This window comes from Balaenoptera physalus (genome assembly GCF_965194825.1).
Source record: "Balaenoptera physalus genome assembly, chromosome: 11".
NCBI classification, from domain to species: domain Eukaryota; kingdom Metazoa; phylum Chordata; class Mammalia; order Artiodactyla; family Balaenopteridae; genus Balaenoptera; species Balaenoptera physalus.
This window is the reverse complement of record NC_138896.1, coordinates 70,400,645-70,420,439: the sequence shown is the minus strand read 5'-3', so window position 1 is coordinate 70,420,439 and position 19,795 is coordinate 70,400,645. Positions and strand designations below refer to the sequence as shown.

At 41.9% G+C, this 19,795-nt stretch overlaps 1 protein-coding gene across 4 annotated transcripts in view; it reads left to right on the top strand.

The window, feature by feature from the left end:
- The window catches only part of SCAP (SREBF chaperone), a 93,897-nt gene that overhangs the window by 49,508 nt on the left and 24,594 nt on the right, over positions 1–19,795 (top strand). For all 4 annotated transcript variants that reach the window (XM_082411958.1, XM_082411959.1, XM_082411957.1 and 1 more), the window contains exon 3: positions 19,593–19,722. In XM_082411958.1, coding sequence (XP_082268084.1) covers positions 19,593–19,722 — 130 coding nt within the window. The remainder of the gene's footprint in view (positions 1–19,592; positions 19,723–19,795) is intronic.

Here is a 19,795-nt window from a genome sequence, read left to right as displayed (position 1 = left end):
AAGCATGATCTTTTAATTTTCCTTCTCAACAGTGGCAGCTTCCTTTTGGTACCTGGTTAAGAGCAGGAGCCTTGGAATGTTGCAAGGCAAAGTCCGTTTGAACAATTCCTTGGACACTGTCTTGTAGGCTAACCCCAGAGACTTGGTTTTCTGCTCTCTAGTCATTTTCTTGTGTTCATGTGGACCCTCCTTCTGACCTCTGGTTGATACTTGGGGCCTGCTGTGCTCACCAAGGACTGTTGTGACTGTCATTCTGTCATAGGGCCCCATAGAACCCTGAAGAGTGTCGCTGATGAGGACATTGTGAAAGGAGAGGCTTGATGTAAGATGATATCCAATGGTCCCCTTGGCTCTCAAACACTGACAGTCATGAAAAGAGCCTATCTGATTATCCTTGTCTCTGGAAGGAATTCTGGTTTCCAGATTCATTGTACATCTAACTTTTATAGATGTTTTCAGTGCTGTGCTGTACGAAGGATGGTTCAGGACTGAACTCGCTATTCAGTTGTTAATGATCCCAAGTTCTTCCCTAATTAGGACAAGGAAAGATGAGCATATTCATTGAGAATTTCCTGCTGGGTGCTGTGTTGGTGCTTCAGGTATATAATTAAATGTCTCATTAATCCTAATAAAAACCTTGGGAAGTGATCCAGTTATATTTCCATTTAACCAAAGGGGGATGGAGGATTAGAGGCTTGCCTGGTCTACACAACGAATAAGTAGGGAAACTGGGGTTCAAATCCAGCTTTAAAGGGATTCTGGTGCCTGCACCTGTGGCACTCTGTTCCCCCTGACTCTCCTCACTCTGGCTCAGTGTATTTGTACTGATGTTTAAACTTTGTTAATTTGTGTTGTACAAGATTAGACACTGGTGGCTATGTCCTGTAACTGATGAATTAGTAGTGTTCTGAGAACCCAGATCTTGGATTTGCTTGTTGTTTTTTCCTGTAGGTTAATTGACCCATCTGTCTCTTTCAAAATCATACTTTTCTAGGCCTGGCCTATATGCTAGGGCAGTGGTTCTTAAACCTGAGCTAGCATCAGAATTACCTGGAGGGCATGTTAAACAAGATTGCTGGGCCCTACCCCAGTTTCTCATTCATCAGATCTGGATAAACCCAAGAATGTGCATCTCTAAACAAGCTCCCAGGCCTGGGGACTACATGCTGAGAACCACTAGGCTGTGTGTCTTTCTTGAAAATTTCTCTGAAGTTCTACCATGTCTCAGCTGAAAGTATTTTCTCTTTTATTCTAACTTCTAGAGCAGCAGTTTGTGGTGACACTTACGGTTATTATTACTCGTATTGCCTTCTGTTAGAGGTGGGTGGGGTCCTGCTCCCCCTTCATAAATTCTCAGTTCTTTGATAGCGTCTTTATATGTGTATGTGTATGGTAAGTAAATACATAATGGATGAATACATTGAATTAAACTTGTGTTCTCTGTGGCAGGGGTCCCCAACCCCTGGGCCACGGACCAGTATGGCCTGTTAGTAGCCGGGCCGCACAGCAGGAGGTGAGCGGCGGGTGAGCGAGCAATGCTTCCTCTGCCACTCCCCATGGCTCGCATTACTGCATGAACCACCCCCACCCACCCCCACACTGGTCCATGGAAAAATTGTCTTCCACGAAACTGGTCCCTGGTGCCAAAACGGTTGGGGACCTCTGCTCTATGGGCAGTGTAGGTTGAGGAGGTGGTTGTGATTCCCCTTCTACAAAGACGGCTCTAGCTACCGGAAAAGGGAAGGATGTTTCCTCTTTGCCATTCATCTTCTGAGGATTGGATTTGGCCAGCTGGGACCAGGCAGCTTCCTGGACAGGGAAAGTAGGCTATGTGTAGCAGCTCAGTTGTAGCTGGGTGCAATTGGCCTTTATCTTTGAATGAATAATTTGATATCACACAAGTGTTTCAAAACAGATTGTCCTTGGATTTATGACTTGGGGGCCTCTGGTATGAAAACTTTATGAGATGGCTAAGGTCTCAAGCGTGGAAGACTCCTACTCGACCCTGGGTGAATTAGAATGGGATGGAGGATGGGGGAAGAGGCAAATGTGATAATAACAATATTTAACAACCAGTACAGCCCAAATGCAGCCAAGCTGGGCAGACACCTGTCTTATATCCCACAGGTGTCTTGGCTGAACATCAGTCCTGAGAATGGAGTGGGTGAGCCTCAGGGAAGGATTGGGCTGATAGGAGGGAAAGGAAAACTAATCTTCACTGAGCGCTGGCTTTGTGGTCATGTGCTTCCACACACAGTATTTCATTTGGTCGCCTAACATCCTTGGAGGATGTGGTTATTCCCTAGTTCTTTTGCTGATGATGAAACTAATGTGGAGAGATAGTAAGTGGTATGTGCTGCAACTGGCCGGTCTGTGTGGCATATCCAAATCTGTACTTTCTCCACTTCGCTGTGGTGGCATGAACTTTATGAAGAACACTGTTTGGTGCTGATACCTTTCATTGCAGGGAGTCTGCTCCTTGAACGAGAAGCCTCAGAAAGAGAATCTCAGTTGCAGTGGGCCAGGGACGGGGCCTGACAGGATCTGCCTAGACAGAGGATAGAGAGGCTTTTTGAGGCAGTGGCCCTACATAACAGAAGTTGAGGAGAGAGCATAAAATTGGGTTTTACAGCCACCTCAATAAAGATTGCTATAATATATGCCAAGAACTGTGCCAGACCAGTGACGCAGAACACAGTCCCTCCCACAGTCTCGGCCTGAGAGAGATAACTGCAGTGCCATTGGGTATTGTGCATAGCAGATTTGACCTAACCTTGGTGCAAAGGGAGACAGCGTTAGGGAGGCTTCCAGGGAGGAGGACACCTGAGCTGAGCCCTGCAGGAAGAATAGGTGGCATATTCCTTGCCTCCTTTCCTGTTTATGGTTGTGTTCATGCAGCTCGCCGCTCTCCCAACAAAAGCACAGGGAGGCTACTACCCTGGCGCACCCCTCTGAACCTGCTGCCTCTTTTGGTCCCACTCTCTAAGGGCACTATGGTTTCCTCTTGTCTTTACAGTCACCCTGTACTGGGGTGTACCGTCACATTCTTAATGCTGTGTACTTATTTTTTCAAACCAGCATCTTTGTTATGTGATTGTAAAGGAATTTTTAAAATTTCTTAAAATCTGATTGGCTTAGGAGAAAATTTCTAAGGCTAGATGAAGTCCCTCAGCCTCCAAAGATGATAAAGGTTGTTGCATCAGAAAATCCAGAGATTCTGGGCCTTTATGGAAAGGAGACCAGATATTGTGGACCCAGGGCACAAGCCTCGCTATCCTCTTCTGTATGGGAAGCTTTTCTATCCAGAGCATCTCCCCTTCTGCCAGAGCTACAGGTTGCCTGCAGAAAATAAAGTGTGGTTAATAGATAGGTGTTTTTTTTTTTCATATTCTGTAATTTTTTTTTAATTGAAGGATAATTGATTTACAGTGTTGTGTTAGTTTCTGGTGTACAGCAAAGTGATTCAGTTATACATATATATACACAAATTCTTTTTCATATTCTTTTCCATTATGGTTTATTATAGGATATTGAATATAGTTCCCTATGCTATACAGTAGGACCTTGTTTTGTTTATTTTATATATAGTAGTTTGTATCTTCTAATCCCAAACTCCTTATTTATCCCTCCCTGACCCCCTTTCCCCTTTTGTAACCATAAGTTTGTCTTCTATGTCTGTGAGTCTGTCTCTGTTTCATAAATAAGGTCACATTTGTGTCATATTTTAGATTCCACATATAAGTGATATCATAAAGTATTTGTCTTTCTCTTGCTGACTTCACTTTGTATGATCATCTCTAGGTCCATCCATGTTGCTGCAAATGGCATTATTTCATTCTTTTTTTATGAGTAGTATTCCATTGTATATATTTACCACATCTTCTTTATCCATTCATCTGTCAAGACATTTAGGTTGTTTCCATGTCTTGGCTATTGTAAATAGTGCTGCTGTGAACATAGGGGTGCATGTATCTTTTTGAATTTTGGTTTTCTCCGGGTATGTGCCCAGGAGTGGGATTGTTGGATCACATGGCAACTCTATTTTTGTTTTTTTAAGGAACCTCTGTATTGTTTCTGTAGTGGCTGTACCAATTTACATTCCCACCAGGAGTGTAGGAGGGTTCCCTTCTCTCCACACCCTCTCTGGCATTTATTGTTGGTGGATTTTTTGATGATAGCCATTCTGACTGGTGTGAGATGGTACCTCACTGTAGTTTTGATTTGCATTTCTCTAATAATTAGTGATGTTGAGCATCTTTTCATGTGCTTATTGGCCATCTGTATGTCTTCTTTGGAGAAATGAGTAGACAGCTTTTAGTAGTTTTATTAGATACTCAGATTCCATTTAACTGCTTACCTTTATTGTACCTGGAATGAGAGAGTTGTTCAGCTTGAACCGAAAGGACTGCTGCTCTTGCTACCTCTGTCTGGATCTAGCAGCTGCCTGGGCTGTGGACCTGTTCATCCCACTGGATCACCCTGGGAGCCATAAATGCTCTTTCCTCTGGGAAAATCTGATGAAACTTGTAGCAAGTAGGCACTGTGGCAAGAGGTATCTGTTTACATTTCCTAGAGGTTAGGCCACCAGGACCAGAGGTGTGGCTCAGCAGCAGTCCAGCAAGGCAGAGGGTGCTATTTCTTGGGACCTGTCCTGGGAAGTGGTAGGTATGCCATGGAATGAAGGAAGAGTGTCTGGGTGCCAGGACAGCTGAATTGCCCTATGTGTGGGTCAGAGGTTAATGTGAGGGGTCATCAGGTCACCTGTGATTCCATAACCTGCTGGTCATGGTTAGAGAGGGTGGATTTTAACTTGGAGAGCAAGTTGGAATCATGATGAGACCATTCCAAACCTCCTGAAGGAGGATAATCCTACAGCCTGTGTGGGTATCTGAGAGCAGACTTGGCCCCTTCCTCCTTCTTTTTCTCTGGAGGAAAGCAGCACCTTCAGGCTGAGGCTGGACATCTCAGTTGTGGTGGCCTCCGCTCTCAACCTCTCTCCCTTGTCTGCCCACAGCTCAGGTTTCCCTACGATCATCGTGACCCCTTTGTGGGTGGGCACACAAGAGACTATAGAACAGGCTCCCTCTTTTTGTACCTATGTGGCCACTCTCTGGACACATTTATATTCCTTTCATGAACAAGAAAGAAATATGAGTAACTGAAGCCCTGTCTGCACCTGTGCTTTGGAGAGCCGGGCTGGATAGCTGAGAACAAAGTCCCAGAGCACCACTGACCTCTGCCCCAAAGCCTAGACTCAGGAGCCCAGGGGACCAGCTCCAGAAGCTGCTCCTGGGTCCTGTTCAGCATTCCAAAGCCAGAGCCTCCCTCCAAGCAGAAGTTACCCCTGACCTCACACACGAGCTCTGGAAAAGCTCTGAAAGGCTTGTAGGAGATCAAAGACTCCTTTATCACCCGAAATTTCCTCCAACCCCAGATTTCCTCCAACAGAAGAGAGATAAGGAGATCTCAGAAATTTCCCTTTATAGTCTGTCACTACCCCACCCCGAGTCCTGTATTGTTCTCCCCTGAGAAGGGAAGAGAGAAAACATGTCCCACTCCTGATGTCTCCAGAGAGGTGTCCTGTGCCACATCTCTTGAGTGTCATTTTTCTGGTTGCTCTTCCTGTATGTCTTCCTTGTCTCCTGAGCTCCCATCACAGATGACTGGGAGTGAGAATGGGAGATGTAGAGCCAGCATCATCATTTGTGGGACCCAGTGCAACGTGAAAATGCAGGGCTGCTGCTTCAGAAAGCAGGGGAAAAGTACTGTTAAAGGTACTAAGGGCTTCCCTGGTGGCGCAGTGGTTGAGAATCTGCCTGCTAATGCAGGGGACACGGGTTCAAGCCCTGGTCTGGGAAGATACCACATGCCGTGGAGCAACTAGGCCCGTGAGCCACAACTACTGAGCCTGCGCGTCTGGAGCTTGTGCTCCGCAACAAGAGAGGCTGCGACAATGAGAGGCCCGCACACCGCGATGAAGAGTGGCCCCCGCTTGCCGCAACTAGAGAAAGCTCTTGCACAGAAATGAAGACCCAACACAGCCAAAATTAAATAGATAAATTAACTAAAAAAAAAAAAAAAAAAAAAAAAGTACTAAAATATGCTCAGATGGGAGTGGATGAAAGGCTTCCTCCTGCCAAAATGCCCATCAGATTGCTGTGGTGCAGCCAGCATGGGCTAGGTGATGGCCAGTGCCTCACCCTGCTCCAGGACACAGCAGGGTATGCACTTCTGAACAGCCCTCCATGTTTTGGTCAGGTGCCTCCAGGGGGCAGCAGCAAATGGATACCTGGACAGGGAGGGGAAGGCCAGATTCTGGGATGCAAGTTGGCAGGGGAGCTGGTGGTCAAGCACCTGTCCCGGGGAGGAGGGACCACCTGTGAACCTACACTCCAAATCCTCAGCACATGCTCCATTGTGATGGACTTCATTTACAAAACACAAGTTGAAACATAGATTTATTAAGAATTTCCACATATGGTGAGAATGTAAATTGATACAGCCACTATGGAAAACAGTATGGAGATTCCTTAAAAAACTAAAAATAGAACTACCATATGACCCAGCAATCCCACTACTGGGCATATACCCAGAGAAAACCATAATTCAAAAAGACACATGCACCCCAGTGTTCATAGCAGCACTATTTACAATAGCCAGGTCATGGAAGCAACCTCAATGTCCATCAGTAGAGGAATGGATAAAGAAGATGTGGTACATATATACAATGGAATATTACTCAGCTGTAAAAAGGAACGAAATTGGGTCATTTGTAGAGACATGGATGGACCTAGAGAGTGTCATACAGAGTGAAGTAAGTCAAAGAGAAAAACAAATATCATATATTAACACATATACGTAGAATCTAGAAAAATGGTATAGATGATCTTATTTGCAAAGCAGAAATACAGATACAGATGTAGAGAACAAATGTATGGATACCAAGGGGGAAAGGGATGGGGTGGGAGGAATTGGGAGATTGGGATTGACACATATACACTGTTGATACTATGTATAAAATAGATAACTAATGTGAACCTACTGTATAGCACAGGAATCTCTACTTAATGCACTGTGGTGACCTAAATGGGAAGGAAATCCAAAAAAGAGGGGATATATGTATATGTATAGCTGGTTCACTTTGTAGTACAGTAGAAATTAACACAACATTGTAAAGCAACTATACTCCAATAAAAACTTTAAAAAAAAGAAACCTTGCATTTTGCATTTTTGTAGAATCTTTTTCTTGGTGTTTTTCTTGTGCTTCTGTTAAAAGGAATTTATGATTATTTAAATTTTTTTTAATTCAAACAGAAAGTCACAAAAATTATAATCATCCTCATCAGTTCACTCAGTCCCATGTAATTAATTTTTTTTTCATCTTGATCTTTTGTTAGCACTTTTATGAGTTCATCAGTTTTTCATTAGAGTTCTGAAAATACTTATTCATTCAGTTCAGCAGTACAGTCAGTTACCAGAAACCTGTACTTGTCAGAGTCTTTTCCATGAATTCCTTGAAGATGAAACCCTTTTATAAGAACATATTTGCAAAAGCATCAGAGTACACCCAGAACTGTCTGTAAATGACAAAAGACTTAAAAATGACCACGGTTAAAGATTTGATGAAAGTTCATAATAATGCAATTGACAAGGAAATTTAGTTATTTCTGAGATATACATTTTAAAGTAATAACTAGAATTATGACTTATAACATTATACCAGAACATATAAGATTTTTAGAAATTTCATGTAATGTCTGGAACATTTATATTAACATATTTCCATACAAATAACCCAATGAAAGTTTAGTATTAGTTGTTTTGTTTGTTTTTTTATACTGCAGGTTCTTATTAGTCATCAATTTTATACACATCAGTGTATACATGTCAATCCCAATCGCCCAATTTAGCACACCACCATCCCCACCCCACCGCAGTTTTCCCCCCTTGGTGTCCATATGTCTGTTCTCTACATCTGTGTCTCAACTTCTGCCCTGCAAACCAGCTCATCTGTACCATTTTTCTAGGTTCCACATACATGCGTTAATATACGATATTTGTTTTTCTCTTTCTGACTTACTTCACGCTGTATGACATTCTCTAGATCCATCCACGTCTCAACAAATGACTCAGTTTCGTTCCTTTTTATGGCTGAGTAATATTCCATTGTATATATGTACCACAACTTCTTTATCCATTCGTCTGTCGATGGGCATTTAGGTTGCTTCCATGACCTGGCTATTGTAAATAGTGCTGCAATAAACTTTGGGGTGCATGTGTCTTTTTGAATTATCGTTTTCTCTGGGTATACGCCCAGTAGTGGGATTGCTGGATCATATGGTAAATCTATTTTTAGTTTTTTAAAGAACCTCCATACTGTTCTCCATAGTGGCTGTATCAATTTACATTCCCACCAACAGTGCAAGAGGGTTCCCTTTTCTCCACACCCTCTCCAGCATTTGTTGTTTGTAGATTTTCTGATGATGCCCATTCTAACTGGTGTGAGGTGATACCTCATTGTAGTTTTGATTTGCATTTCTCTAATAATTAGTGATGTTGAGCATCTTTTCATGTGCTTCTTGGCCATCTGTATGTCTTCTTTGGAGAAATGTCTATTTAGGTCTTCTGCCCATTTTTGGATTGGGTTGTTTGTTTCTTTAATATTGAGCTGAATGAGCTGTTTATATATTTTGGAGATTAATCCTTTGTCCGTTGATTTGTTTGCAAATATTTTCTCCCATTCTGAGGGTTGTCTTTTCTTGTTTATGGTTTCCTTTGCTGTGCAAAAGCTTTGAAGTTTCATTAGGTCCCATTTGTTTATTTTTGTTTTTATTTCCATTACTCTAGGAGGTGGATCAAAAAAGATCTTGCTGTGATTTATGTCAAAGAGTGTTCTTCCTATGTTTTCCTCTAAGAGTTTTATAGTGTCTGGTCTTACATTTAGGTCTCGATTCCATTTTGAGTTTATTTTTGTGTATGGTGTTAGGAAGTGTTCTAATTTCATTCTTTTACATGTAGCTGTCCAGTTTTCCCAGCACCACTTATTGAAGCGACTGTCTTTTCTCCATTGTATATCTTTGCCTCCTTTGTCATAGATTAGTTGACCATAGGTGCGTGGGTTTACCTCTGGGCTTTCTATCTTGTTCCATTGATCTGTGTTTCTGTTTTTGTGCCAGTACCATATTGTCTTGATTATTGTACCTTTGTAGTATAGTCTGAAGTCAGGGAGTCTGATTCCTCCAGCTCCGTTTTTTTCCCTCAAGACTGCTTTGGCTATTCGGGGTCTTTTGTGTCTCCATACAAATTTTAAAATGATTTGTTCGAGTTCCGTAAAAAATGCCATTGGTAATTTGATAGGGATTGCATTGAATCTGTAGATTGCTTTGGGTAGTATAGTCATTTTCACAATATTGATTCTTCCAATCCAAGAACATGGTATATCTCTCTATCTGTTGATATCATCTTTAATTTCTTTAATCAGTGTCTTACAGTTTTCTGCATACAGGTCTTTTGTTTCCCTAGGTAGGCTTATTCCTAGATATTTTATTCTTTTTGTTGCAATGGTAAATGGGAGTGTTCCATAATTTCTCTTTAAGATTTTTCATCATTAGTGTATAGGAATGCAAGAGATTTCTGTGCATTAATTTTGTATCCTGCAACTTTACCAAATTCATTGATTAGTAGTTTTCTGGTGGCATTTTTAGGATTCTCTATGTATAGTATCATGTCATCTGCAAACAGTGACAGTTTTACTTCTTCTTTTCCAATTTGTATTCCTTTTATTTCTTTTTCTTCTCTGATTGCCGTGGCTAGGACTTCCAAAACTATGTTGAATAATAGTGGTGAGAGTGGACATGCTTGTCTCGTTCCTGATCTTAGAGGAAATGCTTCCAGTTTTTCACCATTGAGAATGATGTTTGCTGTGAGTTTGTCGTATATGGCCTTTATTATGTTGAGGTAGGTTCCCTCTATGCCCACTTTCTGGAGAGTTTTTATCATAAATGGGTGTTGAATTTTGTCAAAAGCTTTTTCTGCATCTATTGAGATGATCATATGGTTTTTGTTCTTCAATTTGTTAATATCACATTGATTGATTTGCGTATATTGAAGAATCCTTGCATCCCTGGGATAAATCCCACTTGATTGTGGTGTATGATCCGTTTAATGTGTTGTTGGATTCTGTTTGCTAGTATTTTGTTGAGGATTTTTGCATCTATATTCATGAGTGATATTGGTCTGTAATTTTCTTTTTTTGTAGTATCTTTGTCTGGTTTTGGTATCAGGGTGATGGTGGCCTCATAGAATGAGTTTGGGAGTGTTTCTTCCTCTGCAGATTTTTGGAAGAGTTTGAGAAGGATGGGTGTTAGCTCTTCTCTAAATGTTTGATAGAATTCACCTGTGAAGCCATCTGGTCCTGGACTTTTGTTTGTTAGAAGATTTTTAATCATAGTTTCAATTTTAGTACTTGTGATTGGTCTGTTCATATTTTCTGTTTATTCCTGGTTCAGTCTTGGAAGGTTATACCTTTCTAAGAATTTGTCCATTTCTTCCAGGTTGTCCATTTTATTGGCACAGAGTTGCTTGTAGTAGTCTCTTAGGATGCCCTGTATTTCTATGGTGTCTGTTGTAACTTCTCCTTTTTCATTTCTAATTTTATTGATTTGAGTCCTCTCCCTCTTTTTCTTGATGAGTCTGGCTAATGGCTTATGAATTTTGTTTATCTTCTCAAAGAACCAGCTTTTAGTTTTATTGATCTTTGCTATTGTTTTCTTTGTTTCTATTTCATTTATTTCCGCTCTGATCTTTATGATTTCTTTCCTTCTGCTAACTTTGGGTTTTGTTTGTTCTTCTTTCTCTAGTTCCTTTAGGTGTAAGGTTAGATTGTTTACTTGAGTTTTTCTTGTTTCTTTAGGTAGGCTTGTATAGCTATAAACATCCCTCTAAGAACTGCTTTTGCTGCACCCCATAGGTTTTGGATCGTCGTGTTTTCATTGTCATTTGTCTCTAGGTATTTTTTGATTTCCTCTTTGATTTCTTCAGTGATCTCTTGGTTATTTAGTAACGTATTGTTTAGCCTCCATGTGTTTGTGTTTTTTACGTTTTTTCCCCTGTTAATTCATTTCTAATCTCACAGCGTTGTGGTCAGAAAAGATGCTTGATATGATTTCCGTTTTCTTAAATTTACTGAGGCTTGATTTGTGACCCAAGATGTGATCTATCCTGGAGAATGTTCCGTGCGCACTTGAGAAGAAAGTGTAATGTGTTGTTTTTGGATGGAATGTCCTATAAATATCAATTAAATCTATCTGGTCTATTATGTCATTTAAAGCTTCTGTTTCCTTATTTATTTTCATTTTGGATGATCTGTCCATTGGTGTAAGTGAGATGTTAAAGTCCCCCACTATTATTGTGTTACTGTCGATTTCCTCTTTTATAGCTGTTAGCAGTTGCCTTATGTATTGAGGTGCTCCTATGCTGGGTGCGTATATATTTATAATTGTTATATCTTCTTGGATTGATCCCTTGATCATTATGTAGTGTCCTTCCTTGTCTCTTGCAACATTCTTTATTTTAAAGTTTATTTTATCTGATATGAGTATAGCTACTCCAGCTTTCTTTTGATTTCCATTTGCATGGAATATCTTTTTCCATCCCCTCACTTTCAGTCTGTCTGTATGTGTCCCTAGGTCTGAAGTGGGTCTCTTGTAGACAGCATATATATGGGTCTTGTTTTTGTATCCATTCAGCAAGCCTGTGTCTTTTGGTTGGAGCATTTAATCTGTTCACGTTTAAGGTAATTATCGATATGTATGTTCCTATGACCATTTTCTTAATTGTTTTGGGTTTGTTTTTGTAGGTCCTTTTCTTCTCTTGTGTTTCCCACTTAGAGAAGTTCCTTTAGCATTTGTTGTAGAGCTGGTTTGGTGGTGCTGAATTCTCTTAGCTTCTGCTTCTCTGTAAAGCTTTTGATTTCTCCATCAAATCTGAATGAGATCCTTGCCGGGTAGAGTAATCTTGGTTGTAGGTTCTTCCCTTTCATCACTTTAAATATATGGTGCCACTCCCTTCTGGCTTGTAGAGTTTCTGCTGAGAAATCAGCTGTTAACCTTATGGGAGTTCCCTTGTATGTTATTTGTCGTTTTTCCCTTGCTGCTTTCAATAATTTTTCTTTGTCTTTAATTTTTGCCACTTTGATTACTATGTGTCTCTGCGTGTTTCTCCTTGGATTTATCCTGCCTGGGACTCTCTGTGCTTCCTGGACTTGGGTGGCTATTTCCTTTCCCATGTTAGGGAAGTTTTCGACTATAATCTCTTCAAATATTTTCTCTGGTCCTTTCTCTCTCTCTTCTCCTTCTGGGACCCCTATAATGCGAATGTTGTTGCATTTAATGTTGTCCCAGAGGTCTCTTAGGCTGTCTTCATTTATTTTCATTCTTTTTTCTTTACTCTGTTCAGCAGCAGTGAATTCCACCATTCTGTCTTCCAGGTCACTGGAAGGACAGGTCCAGGTTCTTCTGCCTCAGTTATTCTGCTATTGATTCATTCTAGTGTAGTTTTCATTTCAGTTATTGTATTGTTCATCTCTGTTTGTTTGTTCTTTAATTCTTCTAGGTCTTTGTTAAACATTTCTTGCATCTTCTCCATCTCTGCCTCCATTCTTTTTTCGAGGTCCTGGATCATTTTCACTATCATTATTCTGAATTCTTTTTCTGGAAGATTGCCTATCTCCACTTCATTTAGTTCTTTTTCTGGGGTTTTATCTTGTTCCTTCATCTGTACATAGTCCTCTGCCTTTTCATCTTGTCTTTCTGTGAATGTGGTTTTTGTTCCACATGCTGCAGGATTATAGTTTTTCTTGCTTCTGCTGTCTGCCCTCTGGTGGATGAGGCTATCTAAGAGGCTTGATGGGAGGCTCTGGTGGTGGGTAGAGCTGACTGTTGCTTTGGTGGTCAGAGCTCAGTAAAACTTTAATCCACTTGACTGTTGATGGGTGGGGCTGGGTTCCCTCCCTGTTGGTTGTTTTGCCTGAGGCAACCCAACACTGGAGCCTACCTGGGCTCTTTGGTGGGGCTAATGACAGACTCTGGGAAGGCTCACGCCAAGGAGTACTTCCCAGAACTTCTGCTGCCAGTGTCCTTGTCCCCACAGTGAAACAGAGCCACCCCCCGCCTCTGCAGGAGACCCTCCAACACTGGCAGGTAGGTCTGCTTCAGTCTCCCCCGGGGTCACTGCTCCTTCCCCTGGGTCCCGATGCACACACTGTTTTGTGTGCACCCTCCAAGAGTGGGGTCTCTGTTTCCCCCAGTCCTGTCGAAGTCCTGCAATCAATTCCCACTAGGCTTCAAAGTCTGATTCTCTATGAATTCCTCCTCCCGTTGCCGGACCCCCAGGTTGGGAAGCCTGACGTGGGGCTCAGAACCTTCACTCCAGTGGGTGGACTTCTGTGGTATAAGTGTTCGCCAGTCTGTGAGTCACCCACCCAGCAGTTATGGGATTTGATTTTACTGTGGTTGCGCCCCTCCTACCATCTCATTGTGGCTTCTCCTTTGTCTTTGGATGTGGGGTATCTTTTTTGGTGAGTTCCAGTGTCTTCCTGTCGATGACTGTCCAGCAGCTAGTTGTGATTCTGGTGTTCTCGCAAGAGGGAGTGAGAGCACATCCTTCTTCTCCGCCATCTTGGTTCCTACTCCTACCTGTTTAAATTTTTAAACAAAACAGAAATGTAATACAAGAGTATAGTGTGATGTTAAGAGGGTGGACTCTGGGGCCAGACTGCCTGTGTTCATATACTGGTTCTGTCACTTTCTTGGGGGCTAGAGGGGATATAGCTTCTGTGTGCCTTGTTGGGTTGTGGTGAGGCTTTTTTAAAAAATATTTATTTATTTATTTATTTTGGCTGCGCTGGGTCTTAGTTGCAGCACATGGGATCTTCATTGTTGCATGTGGACTTCTTAGTTGCGGCACGCATGTGGGATCTAGTTCCCCAACCAAGGATCAAACCCAGGCCCCCTGCATTGGGAGCACAGAGTCTTACCCACTGGACCACCAGGGAAGTCCCTGTGGTGAGGCTTAAATGAGAAAAAAGATGGAAGGCACCTGGCACACAGTAGGTACTCAGTGAGAGTTAGAAACCATCATCATTGTTACAGAGACAGAAACGGGCAGGCTCACCATCAGTGATAAGAACCGTGTTGGGGTGAGTACGGGGCATTTTGGTAGCTCATAGGAGGAGGGGCCTTAACTCAGTTTTGGGGAAAGGGGAAAGACTTCCTAGGCAAATGATACTGTAGTTGAGGCCTTGAAGCTGAGTTATCTAGGAGAAGAATGAGCAAGAGTGTTCCAGCAAGTACAGAGCCTCAGAAGCAAGAGGGGAGTTGTGTGGCTCCAGGGCAAGGTTGGAGAATGACTGTGAGCCACTTTAAGCATTTCAAGGCCTGTGGACATTTCCAAAGAGACTTTATCCTAAGAAAGTGGATGCTCTGGAGTGTGCTGACCTTCTTTCTCTTCCTGCTGGAATGTTTAGACTCTTGGAATTCACAGATGTTTTACATATTTCAAATCTTGAGAAACAGGCTGCCTTTAGTCAGTGTTTTGAGCAGCTACTGTATGGAAAGTGAATGTAGGTAAATAAAATGTACTGCCTGCCTTCATCTTGTAGTAGAGCTAGAGCTTCAGCAGTCTTAGCTCTGGGCCCCAGGACTCCTCTCTGCACCCAGAGCTCAGGGGTCAGCCCGGGCATTGTGTGGAGCTTTCCCCAGCAAAACCTTAGCTAAGTCCAGAGACAGCCCTTGACACCTACCTCCAAACAGCTGAACCTTAGCTTTTGGAAGAAGCAAAAGAGAAGCAACTCTTCACATAAAAGGGATTCTTGATGGATTAATAGCTGATTTCTTCTCAGAAACCATGGAGGCCAGAAGGCAGTGGGATCACATATTTAAAGTCCTGAAAGGAAAAAAAACTCAATCAAGAGTTCTAAATTCTACAAAACTATACTTCAGGGACTTCCCTAGCGATCCAGTGGTTAAGACTGTGCTTCCAACACAGGGGGCACAGGTTTTTTTTTTTTAATTTATTTATTTTATTTATTTATTTTTGGCTGTGTTGGGTCTTTGTTGCTGCGTGTGGGCTTTCTCTAGTTGCAGTGAGCAGGGGCTACTCTTCATTGCGGTGCACAGGCTTCTCATTGCAGTGGCTTCTCTTATTGCGGAGCACGGGCTCTAGGCGTGCAGGCTTCAGTAGTTGTGGTGCATGGGCTCATTAGTTGTGGCTCGTGGGCTCTAGAGCACAGGCTCAGTAGTTGTGGCTCATGGGCTTAGTTGCTCTGCAGCATGTGGGATCTTCCCGGACCAGGGCTCAAACCCATGTCCCCTGTGTTGGCAGGCAGGTTCTTAACCACTGCGCCACCAGGGAAGCCCGGGGGCCCAGGTTTGATCTCTGGTCAGGGAACTAAGTTACTGCATGCGGCAGGGTGTGGCAAAAAAAAAAAAATAGTGACTGCTTTCAAATTGAAAAAAAACCAAAAAAACAACAAAAACTATACTTCAGTAATGAAGGAGAAATTAAGACATTTCCAGATAAACAAAAGCTGAGGGAAATTGTTACCAGTGCACCTACCCTGCAATTTGAAGCCATATGAAAAAATAAACACTAGTAAAGATAATCAGTATTGTTGGTTCGTAATTTCTTTCTTTGTCTTCTGTGATTTAAAGGGCAAGTGTATTAAACAATAATTTAAAATCTACATTAAAGAGATTAAATGTAAAGTGTAATCTGTGACAACAATATAAAAGGGGAGAGACAAGGATGTCTAGACAGAGTGGGTGTATCCTGTTGAAGCTAAGCTGCTCAGACTGCATGATTTCAGTTGTCTTATTTTCATGATTGCTGATCCTTTCTTCTCTGCTCAGATTTGCTGTTGAACCCCTCTATTCAACCTAGGTTGTTATAAGTTGTTAATAATAGAATTCCCAAGGTGACCACTAAGAAAATAACTTTTAAAATATGTAGAACAGGAAAGTAGAAGGGAATCAAAGTGGCACACTACAAAAAAATCAATCCCCCCCTCTTAAAAAAAGGGCAGCAATGGAGGAACTGAGGAACGAAAATCATATAAGACAAACAAAACAAATAGCTAAATGGCATAAATAAATCCTTCCTTGTCAGTAATCACATTAAATGTAGGTGGATCAAACTCTCCTTTTAAAAGAGTGGCCAATTTGATTTTACAAAGACTTTATCTACATGCTGTCTACAAGACACTTTAAATATACACTACGCTTTTTTTTTTAACTTTTTTTTTTTTTTGGCTGCGCCCTGCAGCATGTGGAATCTCAGTTCCCTGACCAGGGATTAAACCCATACCCCCTACACTGGAAGCACGGAGTCTTAACCACCTGGACCACCAGGGAGATCCTTAGATATACACTACACTTTAGATATAAGAACACAAAGAGGTTGAAAGTAAAAGGATGGAAGATGATATTCTGTGCTAAACAGTACCCAAAAGAGAACTGAAGTGGCTATATTATGATCAGACAACATTAAAAAATTTATTAGAGACAGAGAAGGACATTATATATTGATAAATGCTTCAATACAACAAGAAGATATAACCATTATAAACATATAACACCTAACAACATATCCGTAAAATATATGAAGCAAAAATTGACAGAATTGAAAGGAGAAATATACAGTTCTCCAATAATAGTTGAAGTCTTCAATACTCCGCTTTCAATGATGGCTACAAGCAGACAAGATCAATAAGGAAATGGAGGACTTGAGCAACACTGAAACCAGCTAGACCAATACACATTCTTCTTAAGTGAACATAAACATTCTCCCGGATAGACCATATATGTTAGGCCGCAAACAAGTCTCAGTAAATTTAAAAAGATCGAAATCATACAGAGGATCTTTTCCAATAACAGCAGAATGAAACTAAAAATCAATAATAGAAGGAAGGCTTCCCCGGCAGTGCAGTGGTTAAGAATCCGCCAGCCAATGCAGGGGACACGGGTTCGAGCCCTGGTCCAGGAAGATCCCACATGCCGCGGAGGGACTAAGCCTGTGCACCACAACTACTGAGCCTGCGCTCTAGAGCCCGCGTGCCACAACTATTGAAGCCTGCGCGCCTAGAGCCTGTGCTCTGCAACCAGAGAAGCCACCGCAATGAGAAACCCGTGCACCGCAATGAAGAGTAGCCCCCACTCACTGCAACTAGAGAAAGCCTGCGCACAGCAACGAAGACCCAATGCAGCCAAAAATAAATAAGTAAAATAAATAAATTTAATTAAAAAGATAATAGAAGGAAAATTCACAAATACATGGAAATTAAACAGTATATTCTAAAACAACCAGTGAGTCGAAGAAGAAATCAGAGAGGAAAATAGAAAATACCTTGAGATGATGAAAACAAAAACACAATATACCAAAACTTATGGGTTGCAGTGAAAGTAGAACTAAGAGGGAAATTTATAGCTGTATAAAGGACTGCGGACTCATATCTAGAATATATAAAGACGACTCAATTAAAAACAGTTAAAGAGTTGAAGAGGTGCTTCACCAAAGAGGATTCATCCAAATGGCTAATAAGCATATGAAAGAGTTTTCGACACTATTTGCTGTATATTAAAACCACAGAGAGATACCACCACCTCCTCCTCTAAATGGTTAAAATTAATTGGACTGACAATATCAAGAGGTGACAAGGATTTGAAGCAGTTGAAACTCCTATCACACTGCTGGTGGGAACGTAAATTTAAATAACTACTTTAAATAAGTATTTTGGAAAACTGGTGTGATCTACAAAGCTAAATATACGTATACTCCACAACCCAGAAGTTTCATTCTATGAATATACCCAACAGAAATGAGTGCTTACATAAAAATGAGTGTATACATAAAACTTACCACAATAGCTCTATTCTTAATAGCTTCAGTTGGGAGCAGCCAAATGTTCCTCAACACTGGAATAGATAGATGCACTCTAATATGTTCATTCAGCAGAATAGTACATACGGAAAAGAATGATCTGCTACATGTGCCAGTGTGGATGACTCTAGTAGATGTAATTTAAGTGAAAACAGCCAGTCACAAAAGAATACACAGTGGAATGGATGATTTCAGTTACATGCCATCAGAAACAGGCAAAACTAATTTATGGTGATAGAAATTCTAATAGTGGTTTATGGTAGTGGATACTCTTCACTGGGCCAGGGCACAAGGCCACCTTCTGAGGTTCTGGAGATATTTTATAGCTTGATCTAGGTAGTGGTTACACAGGTGTAGGCATATGTAAAAATTCATTGCACTATATACTTAAGATTTTTAAAAAATTAATTTATTTATATTTTATTTTTGGCTGCGTTGGGTCTTTGTTGCTGCGCGCAGGCTTTCTCTAGTTGCAGAGAGCGGGGGCTACTCTTCGTTGCGGTGAGCGGGCTTCCCATTGCGGTGACTTCTCTTGTTGCAGAGCACGGGTTCTAAGCATGCGGGCTTCAGTAGTTGTGGCGTGCGGGCTCAGTAGTTGTGGCTCGCAGGCTCTAGAGCACAGGTTCAGTAGTTGTGGCGCACGGGCTTAGTTGCTCCGTGGCATGTGGGATCTTCCCGGACCAGGGCTCGAACCCATGTCCCCTGCATTGGCAGGCGGATTCTTAACCACTGTGCCACCAGGGAGGTCCCTATACTTAAGATTTGTGCATTGTACTACATAAAAGTTAATTCCCAGTTTTATTTAAAACTGGGAATTAACTTTTATGTAGTACAATTTTTTTTTTTCCCCCCGCACCGTGCTGCATGCGGAACTTCCCCGACCAGGGATCAAAACTGCCCACCCTGCAGTGGAAGCGTGGAGTCTTAACCACTGGACCACCAGGGAAGTCCTGAAGAAAAAGTTTTAAAAGAAGTGAAATCTGAAACAAAAGCACATCCATTTGCCAACTTTTTGATGTTAGGCCAAGCTTTTTCCTTTGTGTGTGGTAGGTCCATTGACTTCTGTTCAGCCTGATCTAGTGTAAACCACACCCTCAATGTGTTTTGCACAGTTTCTATGGTTTGTCCCTTTAACTTGGAGCAATTTGCTCAGCAGTCTGAATCAGGATCCTTCTGGATTTTTGTTTCCCCAGTTTTTGTTTTTTGTTTTTTGGCTGCGCCGCGCAGCATGTAGAACTTCCCAACCAGGGATCGAACCCGTGCCCCCTGCAGTGGAAGCACGGAGTCTTAACCACTGGACCACCAGGGAAGTCCCTCCCCAGTTTTTTCTTGTTGTCTTACTTATGTCTAATTTGACCAGAAGTTTGTGTAGCATCTTGCCTTTATTACATCTCCAAAAATATTCATCCAGTAAACTACTTCATAGTTTATGCATTGGGTTTCCTGTGACTAAAAGGGAGTTTGAAAAATTCTGATCTAGAGGCTTCTGAGTTTTCTCCTAGCTCTGAAGTTTTATGACTAATATTTTGTACATTTGTATAGTTCTCCTAGCATGGAGAATTTAGTGCAACTGCAGTGGTTCCTGCGTCACTGTTACCTCAGCACAGCTTCTACCTGCCATCGTGTCCTAACTCTTCTCTCCTTTTTGTTCATCCCAGCTACCCACTGCTGAAACTCCCCTTGCCAGGAACAGGACCCGTGGAATTCACCACTCCTGTGAAGGATTACTCGCCCCCACCTGTGGCCTCTGACCACAAGCCAGAAGAGCCTAATGAGCAGCCAGAGTGGGTAGGTGCTCAGTGTATCGCTGAGGAGAGCCCTGGGAGTTGGGTGCAGACTGGCCGAGGCAGGGGTTCTGTGA